At 46.5% G+C, this 14,889-nt stretch overlaps 2 protein-coding genes across 2 annotated transcripts in view; both read right to left on the bottom strand.

The window, feature by feature from the left end:
• gnsb (glucosamine (N-acetyl)-6-sulfatase (Sanfilippo disease IIID), b) overlaps window positions 1–7,463 on the bottom strand; it is a 30,767-nt gene extending 23,304 nt beyond the window's left edge. The window contains exons 1-3 of the mRNA XM_080765906.1: window positions 7,152–7,463; window positions 5,829–5,945; window positions 4,226–4,304 (exon numbers count right to left, since the gene is read on the bottom strand). Of these exons, the coding sequence (XP_080622032.1) occupies window positions 4,226–4,304; window positions 5,829–5,945; window positions 7,152–7,213 (258 nt within the window). The 5' untranslated portion in view covers window positions 7,214–7,463. The remainder of the gene's footprint in view (window positions 1–4,225; window positions 4,305–5,828; window positions 5,946–7,151) is intronic.
• A 3,185-nt stretch (window positions 7,464–10,648) lies between these two features.
• On the bottom strand, window positions 10,649–13,225 carry LOC308317065 (WD repeat-containing protein 44-like; the record flags this gene model as incomplete). Its single annotated transcript, XM_080765856.1, has 2 exons — window positions 10,649–12,157; window positions 12,365–13,225. The coding sequence occupies 2 exons, from the start codon at window positions 13,223–13,225 to the stop codon at window positions 10,649–10,651; spliced, it is 2,370 nt and encodes a 789-aa protein (XP_080621982.1).
• Window positions 13,226–14,889: the final 1,664 nt, after the last annotated feature.

Consider the following 14,889-nt stretch of genomic DNA (forward strand, 5'->3'; position numbering starts at 1 on the left):
CCTTTTCCTTGGAGTTTCTTAACCTCAGACTTCCCGGTGATTCTGATAACATTGACACACTTCCATCCATAATAGAACAGTTTAGAGACCAGGATTACTGCGTGTTTTTGGTGAGGGTAAAAATTTACCGTAATCTTTACTGTGTGTGGAATTTGGTGACACTCTGATCATTGTGTCCAGAGATGCACCTCATATAAGGCATGAGGACACTAGTGTCCACCTCTAGCCTTGGATCAAGACTTCCATTGATGTATTTTTATCGGATTCGAGTGAAAATCAACCCATAGTTCCCAGCAGGTTATACTTATCAAGCCGATCTTATGTCCGGACCTACTGGCTGCATGTAGTCTGGGAGCCTACTGGCTGCATGTAGTCTGGGAGCCTACTGGCTGCATGTAGTCTGGGAGCCTACTGGCTGCATGTAGTCTGGGAGCCTACTGGCTGCATGTAGTCTGGGAGCCTACTGGCTGCATGTAGTCTGGGAGCCTACTGGCTGCATGTAGTCTGGGAGCCTACTGGCTGTATTAAGACCTACTGCATGTAGTCTGGGAGCCTACTGGCTGCATGTAGTCTGGGAGCCTACTGGCTGTATTAAGACCTACTGCATGTAGTCTGGGAGCCTACTGGCTGCATGTAGTCTGGGAGCCTACTGGCTGCATGTAGTCTGGGAGCCTACTGGCTGTATTAAGACCTACTGCATGTAGTCTGGGAGCCTACTGGCTGCATGTAGTCTGGGAGCCTACTGGCTGCATGTAGTCTGGGAGCCTACTGGCTGCATGTAGTCTGGGAGCCTACTGGCTGCATGTAGTCTGGGAGCCTACTGGCTGCATGTAGTCTGGGAGCCTACTGGCTGCATGTAGTCTGGGAGCCTACTGGCTGCATGTAGTCTGGGAGCCTACTGCCTGCATGTAGTCTGGGAGCCTACTGGCTGCATGTAGTCTGGGAGCCTACTGGCTGCATGTAGTCTGGGAGCCTACTGGCTGCATGTAGTCTGGGAGCCTACTGCCTGGCATTGGCAATTTGGCATTGATAAAACGTTGGAGTGAAAATCAACGGCACATGCTGGGAGCTTTTGTTGGAATATCCTTCTGTTGATACAGTATATCCTTTGCTTATATCCTCTTATATTGTTGTCTAAATCCTAATCCATTCATCTTAAAAAAGTGCCAATTAGTTTATGGCATAGTAGTGTGACATGGTGTACATACGGTACTGAGACAATGTACAGTTATCCTCTCACAGGGCAAAAAGCCCCGTGATATCACAGCGGGCCAGAAATAGGTGCCTTTCAGGAAGTATTAACCCATTCTGACCCGAGATCAGATTCATACGAGGTTTCCACTGGACACACACTGGTCTGATGAACCCATTCTGACCTGAGATCAGATTCTATAAAAATGTCAGTCGTTCTTCGATTTTTCAAAAATAGCAGACCTACAAGCTCGTAGCGCGCCACTCGGTGGCGCGCTATGAGCTTGTAGGTCTGCTGTTTTTCAATAGCTAAAGCATAACATGATGCTAACACCAAAATGGATTGGTTTCATTTCACGCTCTCAAGAGTTAAAGATCTCTAAGGGTCCATTTGGTTACAAACTAACTCTCCAGCATTTAGCTGGGGACCACCTGGAACCTCCACAAGGACCACTGGTGGTCCCCGGACCACTGGGTTGAAAACCACTGGCCTACAGTAGATATGTTGCTCATAACCTCATAACTCCATTTTAGATTTTTTTTGGGGGGGCATAAATCAGTTCTATTGAACACCCTTTACGTCTGTGTGTTGTTTCAAAGATATTGAACCAATGGAAAGTAGTAAAAAGTGCTTTGGACAAAACCTCTTAACTCCATTGTTGGACCCTCAAAATGTATGCTAAAGAAACTAACTCCTCCACCTATCCCCCTCGCATGGAAGTAATTGACAATATATAAAGTTACAACACCAACTTTGATGAGGCTGTATTGCTTTGTTTAAAAAAATATATATAAGGTTTTCTTTAATTTCCTGAAAAATGTATATTTTTCATTTCCTGAAAAAATTACATTTTGGAGTTATGAGGTTTCCTCCAGACAGCAGTATATTATACAGTAATATACAGTAGCTCTTCACGTCATCGACAGCTGTATATTGACACGTACTCCACCATACGGAGAGGTAATAAAAACATAACGTGTTATACATTAACATGTATGTTCCTCATTGCAGCTTGAAATGAACATGATGTGAACAACACCGACTGGACACTTCTTCCACTGTGAAGCGGCGTTGTTTTCGTCGACTAAAACAACACCGACTGGACACTTCTTCCACTGTGAAGCGGCGCTGTTTTCGTCGACTAAAACAACACCGACTGGACACTTCTTTCACTGTGAAGCGGCGTTGTTTTCGTCGACTAAAACAACACCGACTGGACACTTCTTCCACTGTGAAGCGGTGTTGTTTTCGTCGACTAAAACAACACCGACTGGACACTTCTTCCACTGTGAAGCGGCGTTGTTTTCGTCGACTAAAACAACACCGACTGGACACTTCTTCCACTGTGAAGCGGCGCTGTTTTCGTCGACTAAAACAACACCGACTGGACACTTCTTCCACTGTGAAGCGGCGTTGTTTTCGTCGACTAAAACAACACCGACTGGACACTTCTTCCACTGTGAAGCGGCGCTGTTTTCGTCGACTAAAACAACACCGACTGGACACTTCTTCCACTGTGAAGCGGCGCTGTTTTCGTCGACTAAAACAACACCGACTGGACACTTCTTCCACTGTGAAGCGGCGTTGTTTTCGTCGACTAAAACAACACCGACTGGACACTTCTTCCACTGTGAAGCGGCGCTGTTTTCGTCGACTAAAACAACACCGACTGGACACTTCTTCCACTGTGAAGCGGCGTTGTTTTCGTCGACTAAAACAACACCGACTGGACACTTCTTCCACTGTGAAGCGGCGTTGTTTTCGTCGACTAAAACAACACCGACTGGACACTTCTTCCACTGTGAAGCGGCGTTGTTTTCGTCGACTAAAACAACACCGACTGGACACTTCTTCCACTGTGAAGCGGCGTTGTTTTCGTCGACTAAAACAACACCGACTGGACACTTCTTCCACTGTGAAGCGGCGTTGTTTTCGTCGACTAAAACAACACCGACTGGACACTTCTTCCACTGTGAAGCGGCGTTGTTTTCGTCGACTAAAACAACACCGACTGGACACTTCTTCCACTGTGAAGCGGCGTTGTTTTCGTCGACTAAAACAACACCGACTGGACACTTCTTCCACTGTGAAGCGGCGTTGTTTTCGTCGACTAAAACAACACCGACTGGACACTTCTTCCACTGTGAAGCGGCGTTGTTTTCGTCGACTAAAACAACACCGACTGGACACTTCTTCCACTGTGAAGCGGCGTTGTTTTCGTCGACTAAAACAACACCGACTGGACACTTCTTCCACTGTGAAGCGGCGTTGTTTTCGTCGACTAAAACAACACCGACTGGACACTTCTTCCACTGTGAAGCGGCGTTGTTTTCGTCGACTAAAACAACACCGACTGAAACACTTCTTCCACTGTGAAGCAGTGTTGTTTTCGTCGACTAAAACAACACCGACTGAAACACTTCTTCCACTGTGAAGCGGCGTTGTTTTCGTCGACTAAAACAACACCGACTGGACACTTCTTCCACTGTGAAGCGCCGTTGTTTCTGTCGACTAAAACAACACCGACTGGACACTTCTTCCACTGTGAAGCGGCGTTGTTTTCGTCGACTAAAACAACACCGACTGGACACTTCTTCCACTGTGAAGCAGTGTTGTTTTTGTTGACTGAAACTATGACGAAAGATGTTATGTCGACTACCTTTTTCCACTGACTAAAACTAAATGGAATCTAAATGAAAACTTAAGCCATGGATGGTGATTAAAACGATATGACTAAATAATTATACTGTCGATTTTGTCAACAGATAAAAACTAGACTAAAATGTTAGGAAGGGAACTAGTGGACAAGAGATCCAGTATGTGTCATTTTACTCTTGGTTGCACGCTGAAAATAGCCGATCTACAACCTCCACAACGCGTCGCAGCACGACGCGTTGTTGTGAGCTTGTAGATCGGCTGTTGCCGTTCATTTACGACGGCATCAAGGCCCACCAAGAATACATTTTAGTCGACTAAATCAACTGTAGATTTAGTCGACTCACTAAAAAAATAAAACACAACCTAGAGACTCACCAATCCCCCGAGTTGGACGTCCTGGTCATCGGCGAGGATGAGGATGATGTTGCTCGTCTTCGTCTGACACAGACTGCACCTGGTCGACATGGAGGGGTTGGAAATGTCATTTTACACAGACTGCACCTGGTCGACATGGAGGGGTTGAAAATGTCATTTCAGTCCCACTTCAACCACGTTAGGAGTCATATTTTGTACAAATTGCAGCAACAAGGAGCAACTTGGACACTCAGGCATGAAGGAACAAGGAGCATGAGTTCAAGTCCGTTGCGCTCCCCTTGTCCCCCATATATGGGGACTAGGTTGCTCTCCCCTTGTCCCCCATATATGGGGACTAGGTTGGTCTCCCCTTGTCCCCCATATATGGGGACTAGGTTGCTCTCCCCTTGTCCCCCATATATGGGGACTAGGTTGCTCTCCCCTTGTCCCCCATATATGGGGACTAGGTTGCTCTCCCCTTGTCCCCCATATATGGGGACTAGGTTGGTCTCCCCTTGTCCCCCATATATGGGGACTAGGTTGTTCTCCCCTTGTCCCCCATATATGGGGACTAGGTTGGTCTCCCCTTGTCCCCCATATATGGGGACTAGGTTGGTCTCCCCTTGTCCTCCATATATGGGGACTAGGTTGGTCTCCCCTTGTCCCCCATATATGGGGACTAGGTTGGTCTCCCCTTGTCCCCCATATATGGGGACTAGGTTGGTCTCCCCTTGTCCCCCATATATGGGGACTAGGTTGGTCTCCCCTTGTCCTCCATATATGGGGACTAGGTTGGTCTCCCCTTGTCCCCCATATATGGGGACTAGGTTGGTCTCCCCTTGTCCCCCATATATGGGGACTAGGTTGGTCTCCCCTTGTCCCCCATATATGGGGACTAGGTTGGTCTCCCCTTGTCCCCCATATATGGGGACTAGGTTGGTCTCCCCTTGTCCTCCATATATGGGGACTAGGTTGGTCTCCCCTTGTCCCCCATATATGGGGACTATGTTGCTCTCCCCTTGTCCCCCATATATGGGGACTAGGTTGGTCTCCCCTTGTCCCCCATATATGGGGACTAGGTTGGCGGAGGGTGTGTAGAGCCCAGGATCACATTAGATGATTGACACAGGGGTGAAAAATGGGTTACAAAATCGTGGGATAAAATAATATAATATTTAAAAATTGCAGCATTTAAGTTATATTCATGTAACCACATTAAAAGAAGAAATGATTATTATAACTAAAGCTATAGCAAAATAAACTAGAATAAAAAAAAAAACAGTACAGTAGTGCATCCCGTGGATGCAGAGGTCGTTTTAATCTCTGCTATAGGGTCCACCATTTTCAATTCATCAGGAAAGGAAAGGTACCATGTTTACACTGCAGGGTAACTGGACTAAGCTCAAGAACTTGTTTACAGCCAGGCCCTGCTCATAGAACATTTCATGGTAGAGGTTCAATGCCTTGCTCAAAGGGCACTTCAGCGGTGGTAATTTTAGCGTGCCGGTCCGGGGATACGAACTATAGCGACCTTCACGATATCAAGACCGGTCCGCAAAACCGTTCGGCCACACCGCTGCCCCAAAGCATTTAGAGACGTACTACAAACATATGAAGTAAATACCTGGCCATGCAGGAGAGCAGAAGCAGGAGGAAACACCATGACAGGAGGCTGAACTTCACGGGGACACACAGAAGATGATGATGTCTTCTCCCGTGTGGTGGTGGTGGTTGGTTGTTCCTATAATAATAATAATAATAAGAGATTGAAATGTTTTATTTTACAGTATGTGGAACAATCGTTCCACATACTAATAGGCCAATCTGGGCGGGAACCCCTTTTGGTGTTCTAAGCATTGTTAGTTATATATATATACATGCTTTTTGTTCTTGCTTAATGTAAGTCGCTCTGGATTAAGAGCGTCTGCTAAATGCCTAAATTGTAAATTGTAAATTGTAATACCTTTAGCCATTGAAAAATAGCAGATCTACAACGAGCCTGTGGGTCTGCTATTTGAAATGAAAAATCGTGAAAATGTGGCGCAAATCTTTGAATATACAGTATAATATTCTTTCAGAGCTTCTGGGGAGTCCCTCATGGAACAACATATTTTCAGATGGGGGTCGTCGGCCAATTACATTTAATCTTGGGGGTCGATGACATGAAAATGTTTCTCCAGTTTTTCAGAAAACTGTCGGGATTTAGAATTCGTAGACATTTGTAGAATCGTTTCCAGGTCAAAATGGGTCAACTTCGTCAACGACTACCCCCAAATGTACACTAATTAAACTAGCCCACGGACCCCCCCCATTTGAAAAGATATGCCAGGGACCCCCCATAAGACAAGATTCATTTTTTGACAGCTCTAGCAGTGATTCTCAACCCGGTTTATTTCAAGGACCCCCCCATGGTTTGACATGCATTAGTCTACGGACGGACCCCCCATTTAATGGCATTTATATCTCTGAGACTCCAATTTATATCGTAAAATCAATGTTAATTAAATTATAAGAGTGTATACACTCTCAGAGTTACTCAAGGACCCCCACTTTGGGATCCACTGATAATAATAATAATAATTAATAATGGGTACATTTCACACAAAAGGACATTAATTAAAGTAAACACAGAAACTGTGACTGTACATGTGGAGGAATACTCTCGTTTACAACTAGGGTCCACCATCTTCAATTCATCAGAATAGTTAGACTCTTAAAAGAGAGGTGACATACAAATATACACTTCTATAAAAACAGAAATCAGGAAAGTTAATTAATTTTAGTTAAAAAGGGACATACAATTACAACCCATTATGCTTCTGGGCTTGCCTTTAAAATGATAAAGACTATCATAAAGCATTTACACTTGTTTACACAACTAGGGTCCAGCCCATTTTTTCAAATGTATATCATAACATTTAGAGACGTAGTACAAATAAATAAATACCTGTGGTTGTTCCTATTGTTAAGCCCATCATGTGTTGTGCTGGTGTCTGGTGGGCTTGCCATGTTGATTAGGCCATCAGAGATACTATAATGATTACAGTATTATTTATTAGTGTATGTCTGTCTGTCTGTCTGCTGTGTTCTTCTGGTTCTGTAGCTCTTCTCGGTTTCGTTTCCTGGCAGGTCGGACGAACATAGATGTTGTTCTTCTGCTTGAAGAGAGAAGAGAGAAGAGAGAGACGTAGCAGGAACTCCAGAACACTGACTGGTTGTTTTGTGGTCGTGGAGCAATTCAAAGTTTGAGGAAGTAAAAAAAAAAGACCACCGCACCGCTGCGTGCTGCCTGTTGGTCATATGACCGTGTTCCTCCTCCTTCCCCACTAGGCCACGAGGAGGCGCCATTGTCCATGATTCAACAACCTTGGACAATAGATTGATTGATTGATTGATTGAAATATGTATTAACAGTTTGCAGAATTACAGTACATTTCAAGCACAAACTCAATACAAAGACTAACTGTTAACTGTGAGTGGACGACCCAATTAAGCCTTACACTTGTTTACAACAGTGAACAAACCAAATGGACCCCTTTTGGTTTCATTTTATACTCTCAAAAGTTAAATTATTGTTGAATTGTTCAATTCATCAAAACATTTAGAGACATACAAATGGACACTTCTATAATAGTTAAAGAACAGAACAGAAATTCATCATATAGGAAGCAAAAGATACAAATACATTGAGGGGGAAAAGGGGGGGGGGGGGGGGTACAAACAGTCAGTGGTTTTCAACCCTTTTCATATCAAGGCCCAATATTTATTTATGTGGCATTATTTGAGCCACACGGTCCACCATTTGATGACTCTCAGGCCCAAAACAAAATAATATTTTTTCATTGTTGGATATGATGTTGTGCTGTATGTATTGATGTTGGTACCATTTAGGAAAGATTATAACAGGCAAACATTGAGCATAAGAACAATTATTTGGCTTTCTAATTGTGTAGACTAAATAATTTTGAGAGTATAAAATGAAACCAAACTTGAGTCCATTTGGTTTCATTTCAACACGCCCCTTATACCAACTCGCCCCGGGCGTACGTCGTACAACGGCGTGGCCTGGTATTCCGAAAGTAACCGAAGTAAATTATGCTTAAACGGTTAAACCTGACCTTATTCCTAACCTTAACCCCTGCAGTAAAACTATGGATGAATTTAACCTTATTCCTAACATTAACCCCAGTAAAACTATGCATAAACCTAACCCTGTAAAACTTAACATCACTGGAACTGTGCATAAACTTAACCTTATTCCTAACCTTAACCTCAGTAAAACTATGCATAAACCTAACCCTATATTACCTAACCTTAACCTCAGTAAAACTATGCATAAACCTAACCCTATACTTAAACTTAACCCTATACCTAAACTTGACCTCAGTAAAACTATATGCCTAGACCTAAATGTATTTCTAACCTTATTCTCAGTAAAACTATGCATAAACCTAACCCTATATTACCTAACCTTAACCTCAGTAAAACTATGCATAAACCTAACCCTATATTACCTAACCTTAACCTCAGTAAAACTATGCATAAACCTAACCCTATATTACCTAACCTTAACCTCAGTAAAACTATGCATAAACCTAACCCTATATTACCTAACCTTAACCTCAGTAAAACTATGCATAAACCTAACCCTATATTACCTAACCTTAACCTCAGTAAAACTATGCATAAACCTAACCCTATATTACCTAACCTTAACCTCAGTTAAACTATGCATAAACCTAACCCTATACCTAAACTTAACCCTATACCTAAACTTGACCTCAGTAAAACCATGCCTAAACCTAAATGTATTTCTAACCTTATTCTCAGTAAAACCAAACAAAGAATACAAAAACCGTGGGCGCGGCACCCAGTGGTCGGCGTGAGTTCGGCGTGAGGTCGGCGGAAAACATGGAGAGGCGATATGGTTTAGGGGCGACTGATACCCCCCGTGTCAGAGTACCCGTTCTATCTGTCTGTGTCACTTTTATGCCCATATGGAGATTTCTGTATCTGTCTCTCTGTGTCCCTTTATTCCTATATGGAGTTCTGTGTCAGGCATGCCCAAATATGATCTCCGTATCTCCATGTCCATATATGGAGATATAGGGGTGATAAGGTCCAGAGCCCGCGCAGAGGCTTTTGTGGCGGTTCTGGACAACCGTGGGTCCGATCGACTCGACACCGGGCACTGCGCTCCCTGTGGGCGTGTGGAACGCGTGTTTCGAATGTCGTGGACTACTAACAGACGTATACTGTATGTACGCACACACGCAGAGAGACTTGATGCATTTATAGATAGATGTCTCTAGAGGTAGACCTGGGCATTACAGGGCCCCCCGGGGCCAATTTCGTCCCTTTGGCCGACTCTGACCGGCCTGTGAAAGGTTTACTTGGAAATGAGAAAATAAAACGTATTTTCTGAAAATGTGTGTGGACTAAAACAGCATTGCATTGCTTTTATTTTGAAGCCTGTATGTATACCTGCCGTGAATTGCGTGTGATGGACAATTATATTATATTAGACGAAACCAGTCACAAGATGTATTTCTATTGGCCACATGACAACTCACTTACGTCGTCAGACTCCTTTAGTGCCCTAAACAAACATTAATAATCTACAGACTTAGCCATGCATTGAAGGAGATAGCGCCCCCTCAAAAAATATTAAAAAAAATCACACATGTATGAAGCGAGGGGCGCTCTTATCATCATACAACAGACATACACCACATTCCGGGGCCAGATTGCCCACAGAAAGTGATTTATTTTTTTATCAACGCTTTGGATATCGTGTCCAGAGCAATACATTTATATTGAGCTTATATAAGATGCCTCTGCTCAATGTTTCCCCCTTGTGGTCATGTCGCTCTGGCCCTCTGAACAGGAAGGTGCCGTTGATGAGCGGTGCTCCTCTCCAAAAGTTGAATTCTTCTCACCCAGGGGACACCGCCTACAAAACGCTGACCGCAGAGAATTGAAACACAAGAGGAAAGCAGTCCTAGTTCATCTCATGCACAGAAGAAAGGCGCTAAAGCAGCTAAAAAAAATGCTTTCTGTGGCCACCGCACGGCCCCTTCTAGTCCCTACAAGTATAAGACGCGCAAACGCGGGAAGCGAACGCAGCTCGTAAATTGCAATAACAATTAGAATAAATTACGAATTGGTGAGAAGTGTGTAGTAGTACTGTGAAATTAGTGAAAACAGGGCCGCGGAATACAAGTTGGACCACGCCATCACACTCATGTCACCATGACTCAGACATAACCATATAAGGAGTCCCCAAAGCAGCTATACGTCCAAATATGGAGTGTGTTGCATCAATCACAAACAAATCACTCAGCTCCATATATGGGCACAAAAGGGGGACAGACACACAGACAGACATGATCTGCTAGGTCTCATAGTTAGTGCTCACTGCGTTCGCAATCAGACCCCCTGGAACTAGCTTCCTGTTCCTCCACTTGAACCACTCGAAGAGTCCTCCCCTCTTGTCCTGGCGCCTCCGTGTCTCTGCAGACGCGTGTCACTTTTCAACCTCCCTTTTACATTGATGAAAACCTTGATGGCACCGGTGAAATCGGCAGAGAGTAGAACCTCTGTGTGGCCCGTCTTTAGTTCAGAGTCCTCGGAACCCATGCTCTTGCACTCGGCTTCCGGCTTCTCCGCCCCGGCTTCCTGCGGGACAATGAGGCCGGGGTGTGGCGCAAAGATGGCCGAGGTGACCACTGAATTGTGAGCTTTAAATCCTTCCCAGAAGTCATTGCGGTCCCGTCGCACAGAGGGGGGTTTCCCCGAGTCGTGGTAGGTGCTCCAGACGTACACATATTTGTCCTCGGAGCCGCTGACAATGAACGAGTAGTCGTGGCTGAAGCTGGCCTTGATCTGGCTCCTGCTGTTGGTGTAGCCCTTGTACTTCATCAACAGAGACATGTCCGCAAGGTCGTACAGGCGAATGCGCGAGTCGTTGGACGTCACCAAAATCTTATTCTGTCCGGGGAGGGGCTCAATTCCAGTGATTTTACGGCCAACTGTATTTCTCCTCTTGGAGGAACTCACAAGGATCTGAGTGTGGTACTTGAGGTGCTCCGTGTCATGGAAGATGAGGCGGCCGTCGTAGGTGCCGGCGATGGCGTACTTCCCCGTGGAACAGAAGCTGGCGGCGGTGATGAGCTGTGGCTTCTGGCCGACCACCTCATTCCAGAGCACCCTCTTCTTGTCTATGATGTTCCAGAGGTGCAGCTTCCCGTCCAGAGAGCCACTCAGGAAGAACTGGTTCTTCCTGGGATGGAAGGCGATGGCCGTGACGAAGTCATCGTGCTGGAAGCACCACAGACACTTGCTCCTGGATATGTGCCACAGCCGAACCGTCTTGTCCATGGAGGAGGACAGCAGGAAGAAGTTCTCCGACCAGGACGGGTCCAGGAAATCGGACATGTGACCTCTGTACTTTGACCAGGACAGGTCCAGGACCTCCGACGCGTGTCCTTTGAACTTGCAGAAGGGGACCTGGCAGAAGGGCGCGTTCGCGTCCTCCTCCGTGTCGGCGGCGTCCTCTGACGCGTCGGCCGCGACGTCCGAGTCCGATTTGGAGCAGCGGGACGCGCCTTTCTGAGAGGGCGAAGGTGACGCGCCGAAACCCTCGGCGTCGTGCCTCATCCTCATATTATTGAAGTAGTCAAAGGCGTTCCTCAGGACCCAGACGCGCACCACTTTGTCCTGGCCGGCCGTCGCCAGCAGCCGCCCGCAGGGGGAGAACCTCATGGTCCACACGGCCCCCACGTGCTCTCCGCTCAGGTCCTGGACGACCTTGATCCGGTCAAAGTCGAAGGGGCCGTCGAAGCCGTGCGCCGCCTTGACCTTGGCGGGCCCGGCGTACGGCTTCTCCTCGTCCTCCTGGTCCGCGTAGAAGACGACGTCGTCGTGAATGACGCTCTTCACCTTGTTGATGGCCTTTTCTCCGTACTTGGCCAGATGCTTGGCCCCCAAAGCCACAGACTTTCCCAGTAACTGCTTCAGCTGCTGGCTTCTCCGCTTGAGCTCGACTTCATCCGTGTCCGCCTCTGACGCTTCTGCCCTGTCGTCATCATCGTCTGATTGTTGCTGTCGGGGTGATTGGGCTGTGTCTTTGTGAACACTAGTCTTCACCTTACTGACAACCTTCTCTCCAAACTTCTCAACCATATGCCTGGATTTCCTCACCGACTTCCCCATGAATTCCTTCAGCTGGTCTGTTTTCTGTTTCAGTTTTCCTCCATCTGTGTTTGTTGTCACCGGAGCTTCGGCCTTGTCATCGGCATCATCAGATTGTCGTTGTTGTTGTTGTTGTTGTGTCGATTGGGCTGTATCATGGCGGACACTCTTCACCCTTTTGACGGCCTTCTCTCCATACTTCTCAGCGATATTCTTGGCCCTCTTCGCGGACTTCCCAATGAGCTTCTTCAGGTGGATTGTTTTCTGCTTCAGTGTTCCTCCGTCTGCTGCCTTGTCGTCGTCCTCCAGCGGTTCCGTAGCATCGCCGGCGCTGTACTCGTTGGTCCTCGTCATGATGTGGCGGGTGAGCGGGTAGACTCCCCAGGGGAGACTCTGAACCACCTGGAGCAGCGGGAGCTCCTCTCCCACGTCCAGGTTCTTGATCATCACGGCGGACAGGATCTCTTCGTCCGTCTGCTCTCTGTCGGAGCACGCGAGCCGACGAGGGCCCGGCGGCGTGTCTTCTGCGCCGCCGGGAAACGAAGCCTGAGGCACCGCCTCATCGCCGTGGGCTGCCACCACCTGGTCGTCTCCTCCGCTGATGGCCTTGGCGAGGTCCAGGCAGTGCTGGAGATCCTCGCTGCCGCTACTGCTGACGGTACTCATGGAGGACAGCAGGCCAGACGGCCCCGGAGACTCCACGTCAGTGTCTCCGGACGCAGTCATCCGCTCACCCTCATCGGTGCTCCCTCCGATGAGACCTTCTGTCCGACTGCGTTCTGGCGGACATAAGACTGAATCTGTTCTTCCGGAATAACGGTTTGTCATCGTCACATTATCTTCGGGGTCAGCCGAGCTATCTTCAATGAGCCAGGAGGCAGTGAGCACAATTATGGGGGTTTTATGTGTGACGTGTTGCCCACGACCCCATATAAGGAGTGGCACTCCGTGGTCATTAGATCGGACCGGCATAAGTACGCCGGCAATGTGTCACTGCCGTAAGTCTTCCAAGCGTGCTGGCGGGAGACCCGTCTCGTGTCTTCAATGAAGAGATGGGTGGAAGCCATCAAATGTCTCACTGATGCCAATAACCTTTTTGAGGGGCGCTAACCCCTCCTATATTCAGCAATTAGTGTCGAGAGTTTGAATGCACGTGTCCGCGTGTGTGCCTGCCTGCGTGCGCGTGCGTGCGTGTTGGTCAGAGCTAGAAGAGTGGTTTCCAAATTCTAACTAATTGCGAACGCAGTGAGCACTAACTATGAGACCTAGCAGATCATGTCTGTCTGTCTGTGTGTCTGTCCTGTCCCGCTGTATCCAAATATGGAGTGTGTTGCATCAATCACAAACAAATCACTCAGCTCCATATATGGGCACAAAAGGGGCCAGGTCCACAAATACAGTAACATTGTGTGTGTGTGTCAGACTGCCACAATAGCTGCGTTCGCTTCCCGCGTTAACGCGTCTTACTGGTTAATCTAACTAAATAATGTGCAACATTTCTCATGCAACAATAAATACCCAGACCAACATGCAGTATAGTGTCTGAACAATCTGGGTACCCATTGGCAAAACAAAGGAGAAACAGCGCCCTCTTTTCCCTTTGAATTTAAAGTTAGTCAACAAACAGTCCGTCTCGAAGTAGCCTGGGGTCCACCTATGCTTTCTAGGGCATATAGGCAGCTCCCGCCGGGAGAATCTAGACACAGCTGCGAGACATGAGACTAATAATTCATTAGAGCGACAGAGAGAGAGGAGTGGGTGTGTGTGTGTGTGTGTGTACGGGTGTGCGTCAATTTAACAAAGGTGCAGACGATCAGAAATCAGCAGAGAGTCATCGACGTTTGCGCTACTCTATGCCGAATTGAAGTGGACAACGTCTGGGTTTCCGAGGCTATAGTCTCGAAGAGACTATAGTGTGTCTGCATATTTCTAAAGTGAAGGCCTTAGACGGGTTGAGAAACACTGCTAGAGCCATAAAAACCTCCTCTTGTGGGGGTCTTTGGCACAGCTTTTCAAACAATACATGTTGTGTAGCATGGAATGGCCTTCCTCTGCCTATAAGGAGTTGTGCTACATTTCCATCTTTTAAATATAATCTGAAAAAATGGTTGCTTGAAAACCAAAGCTGCAACCATTCATGATTATTTTATGTGTATTTCTTTTTTTTTTAATGCTGTGTGTTTCCCTATGTGTAATGTGCTATTATTATTTATTATTGGCTGAGCAAAGTATACATATTGAACAAAACGTATAAGGGCAGAAAAGTGAAGACGCAAATTGTGATTGGCCAGAATGAGATGATAAGAGCGCCCCTCACTTCACACTTACATTTTGTAACGTAAGCAAATTAAGACAACACATGTAGGCTTTCTGGCCTGGCAGAGATACCCTATTGTAAACCTGTCATGTCTACCAAATTGATGCAGCTTTAAACAATTCAGCAATGTCCTGAAGTTTCAATTCAAAGTGGCCCTTCATTCACTCACACAATC

Source organism: Protomyctophum bolini (genome assembly GCF_963924005.1).
Source record: "Protomyctophum bolini genome assembly, chromosome: 6".
Classification (NCBI taxonomy): domain Eukaryota; kingdom Metazoa; phylum Chordata; class Actinopteri; order Myctophiformes; family Myctophidae; genus Protomyctophum; species Protomyctophum bolini.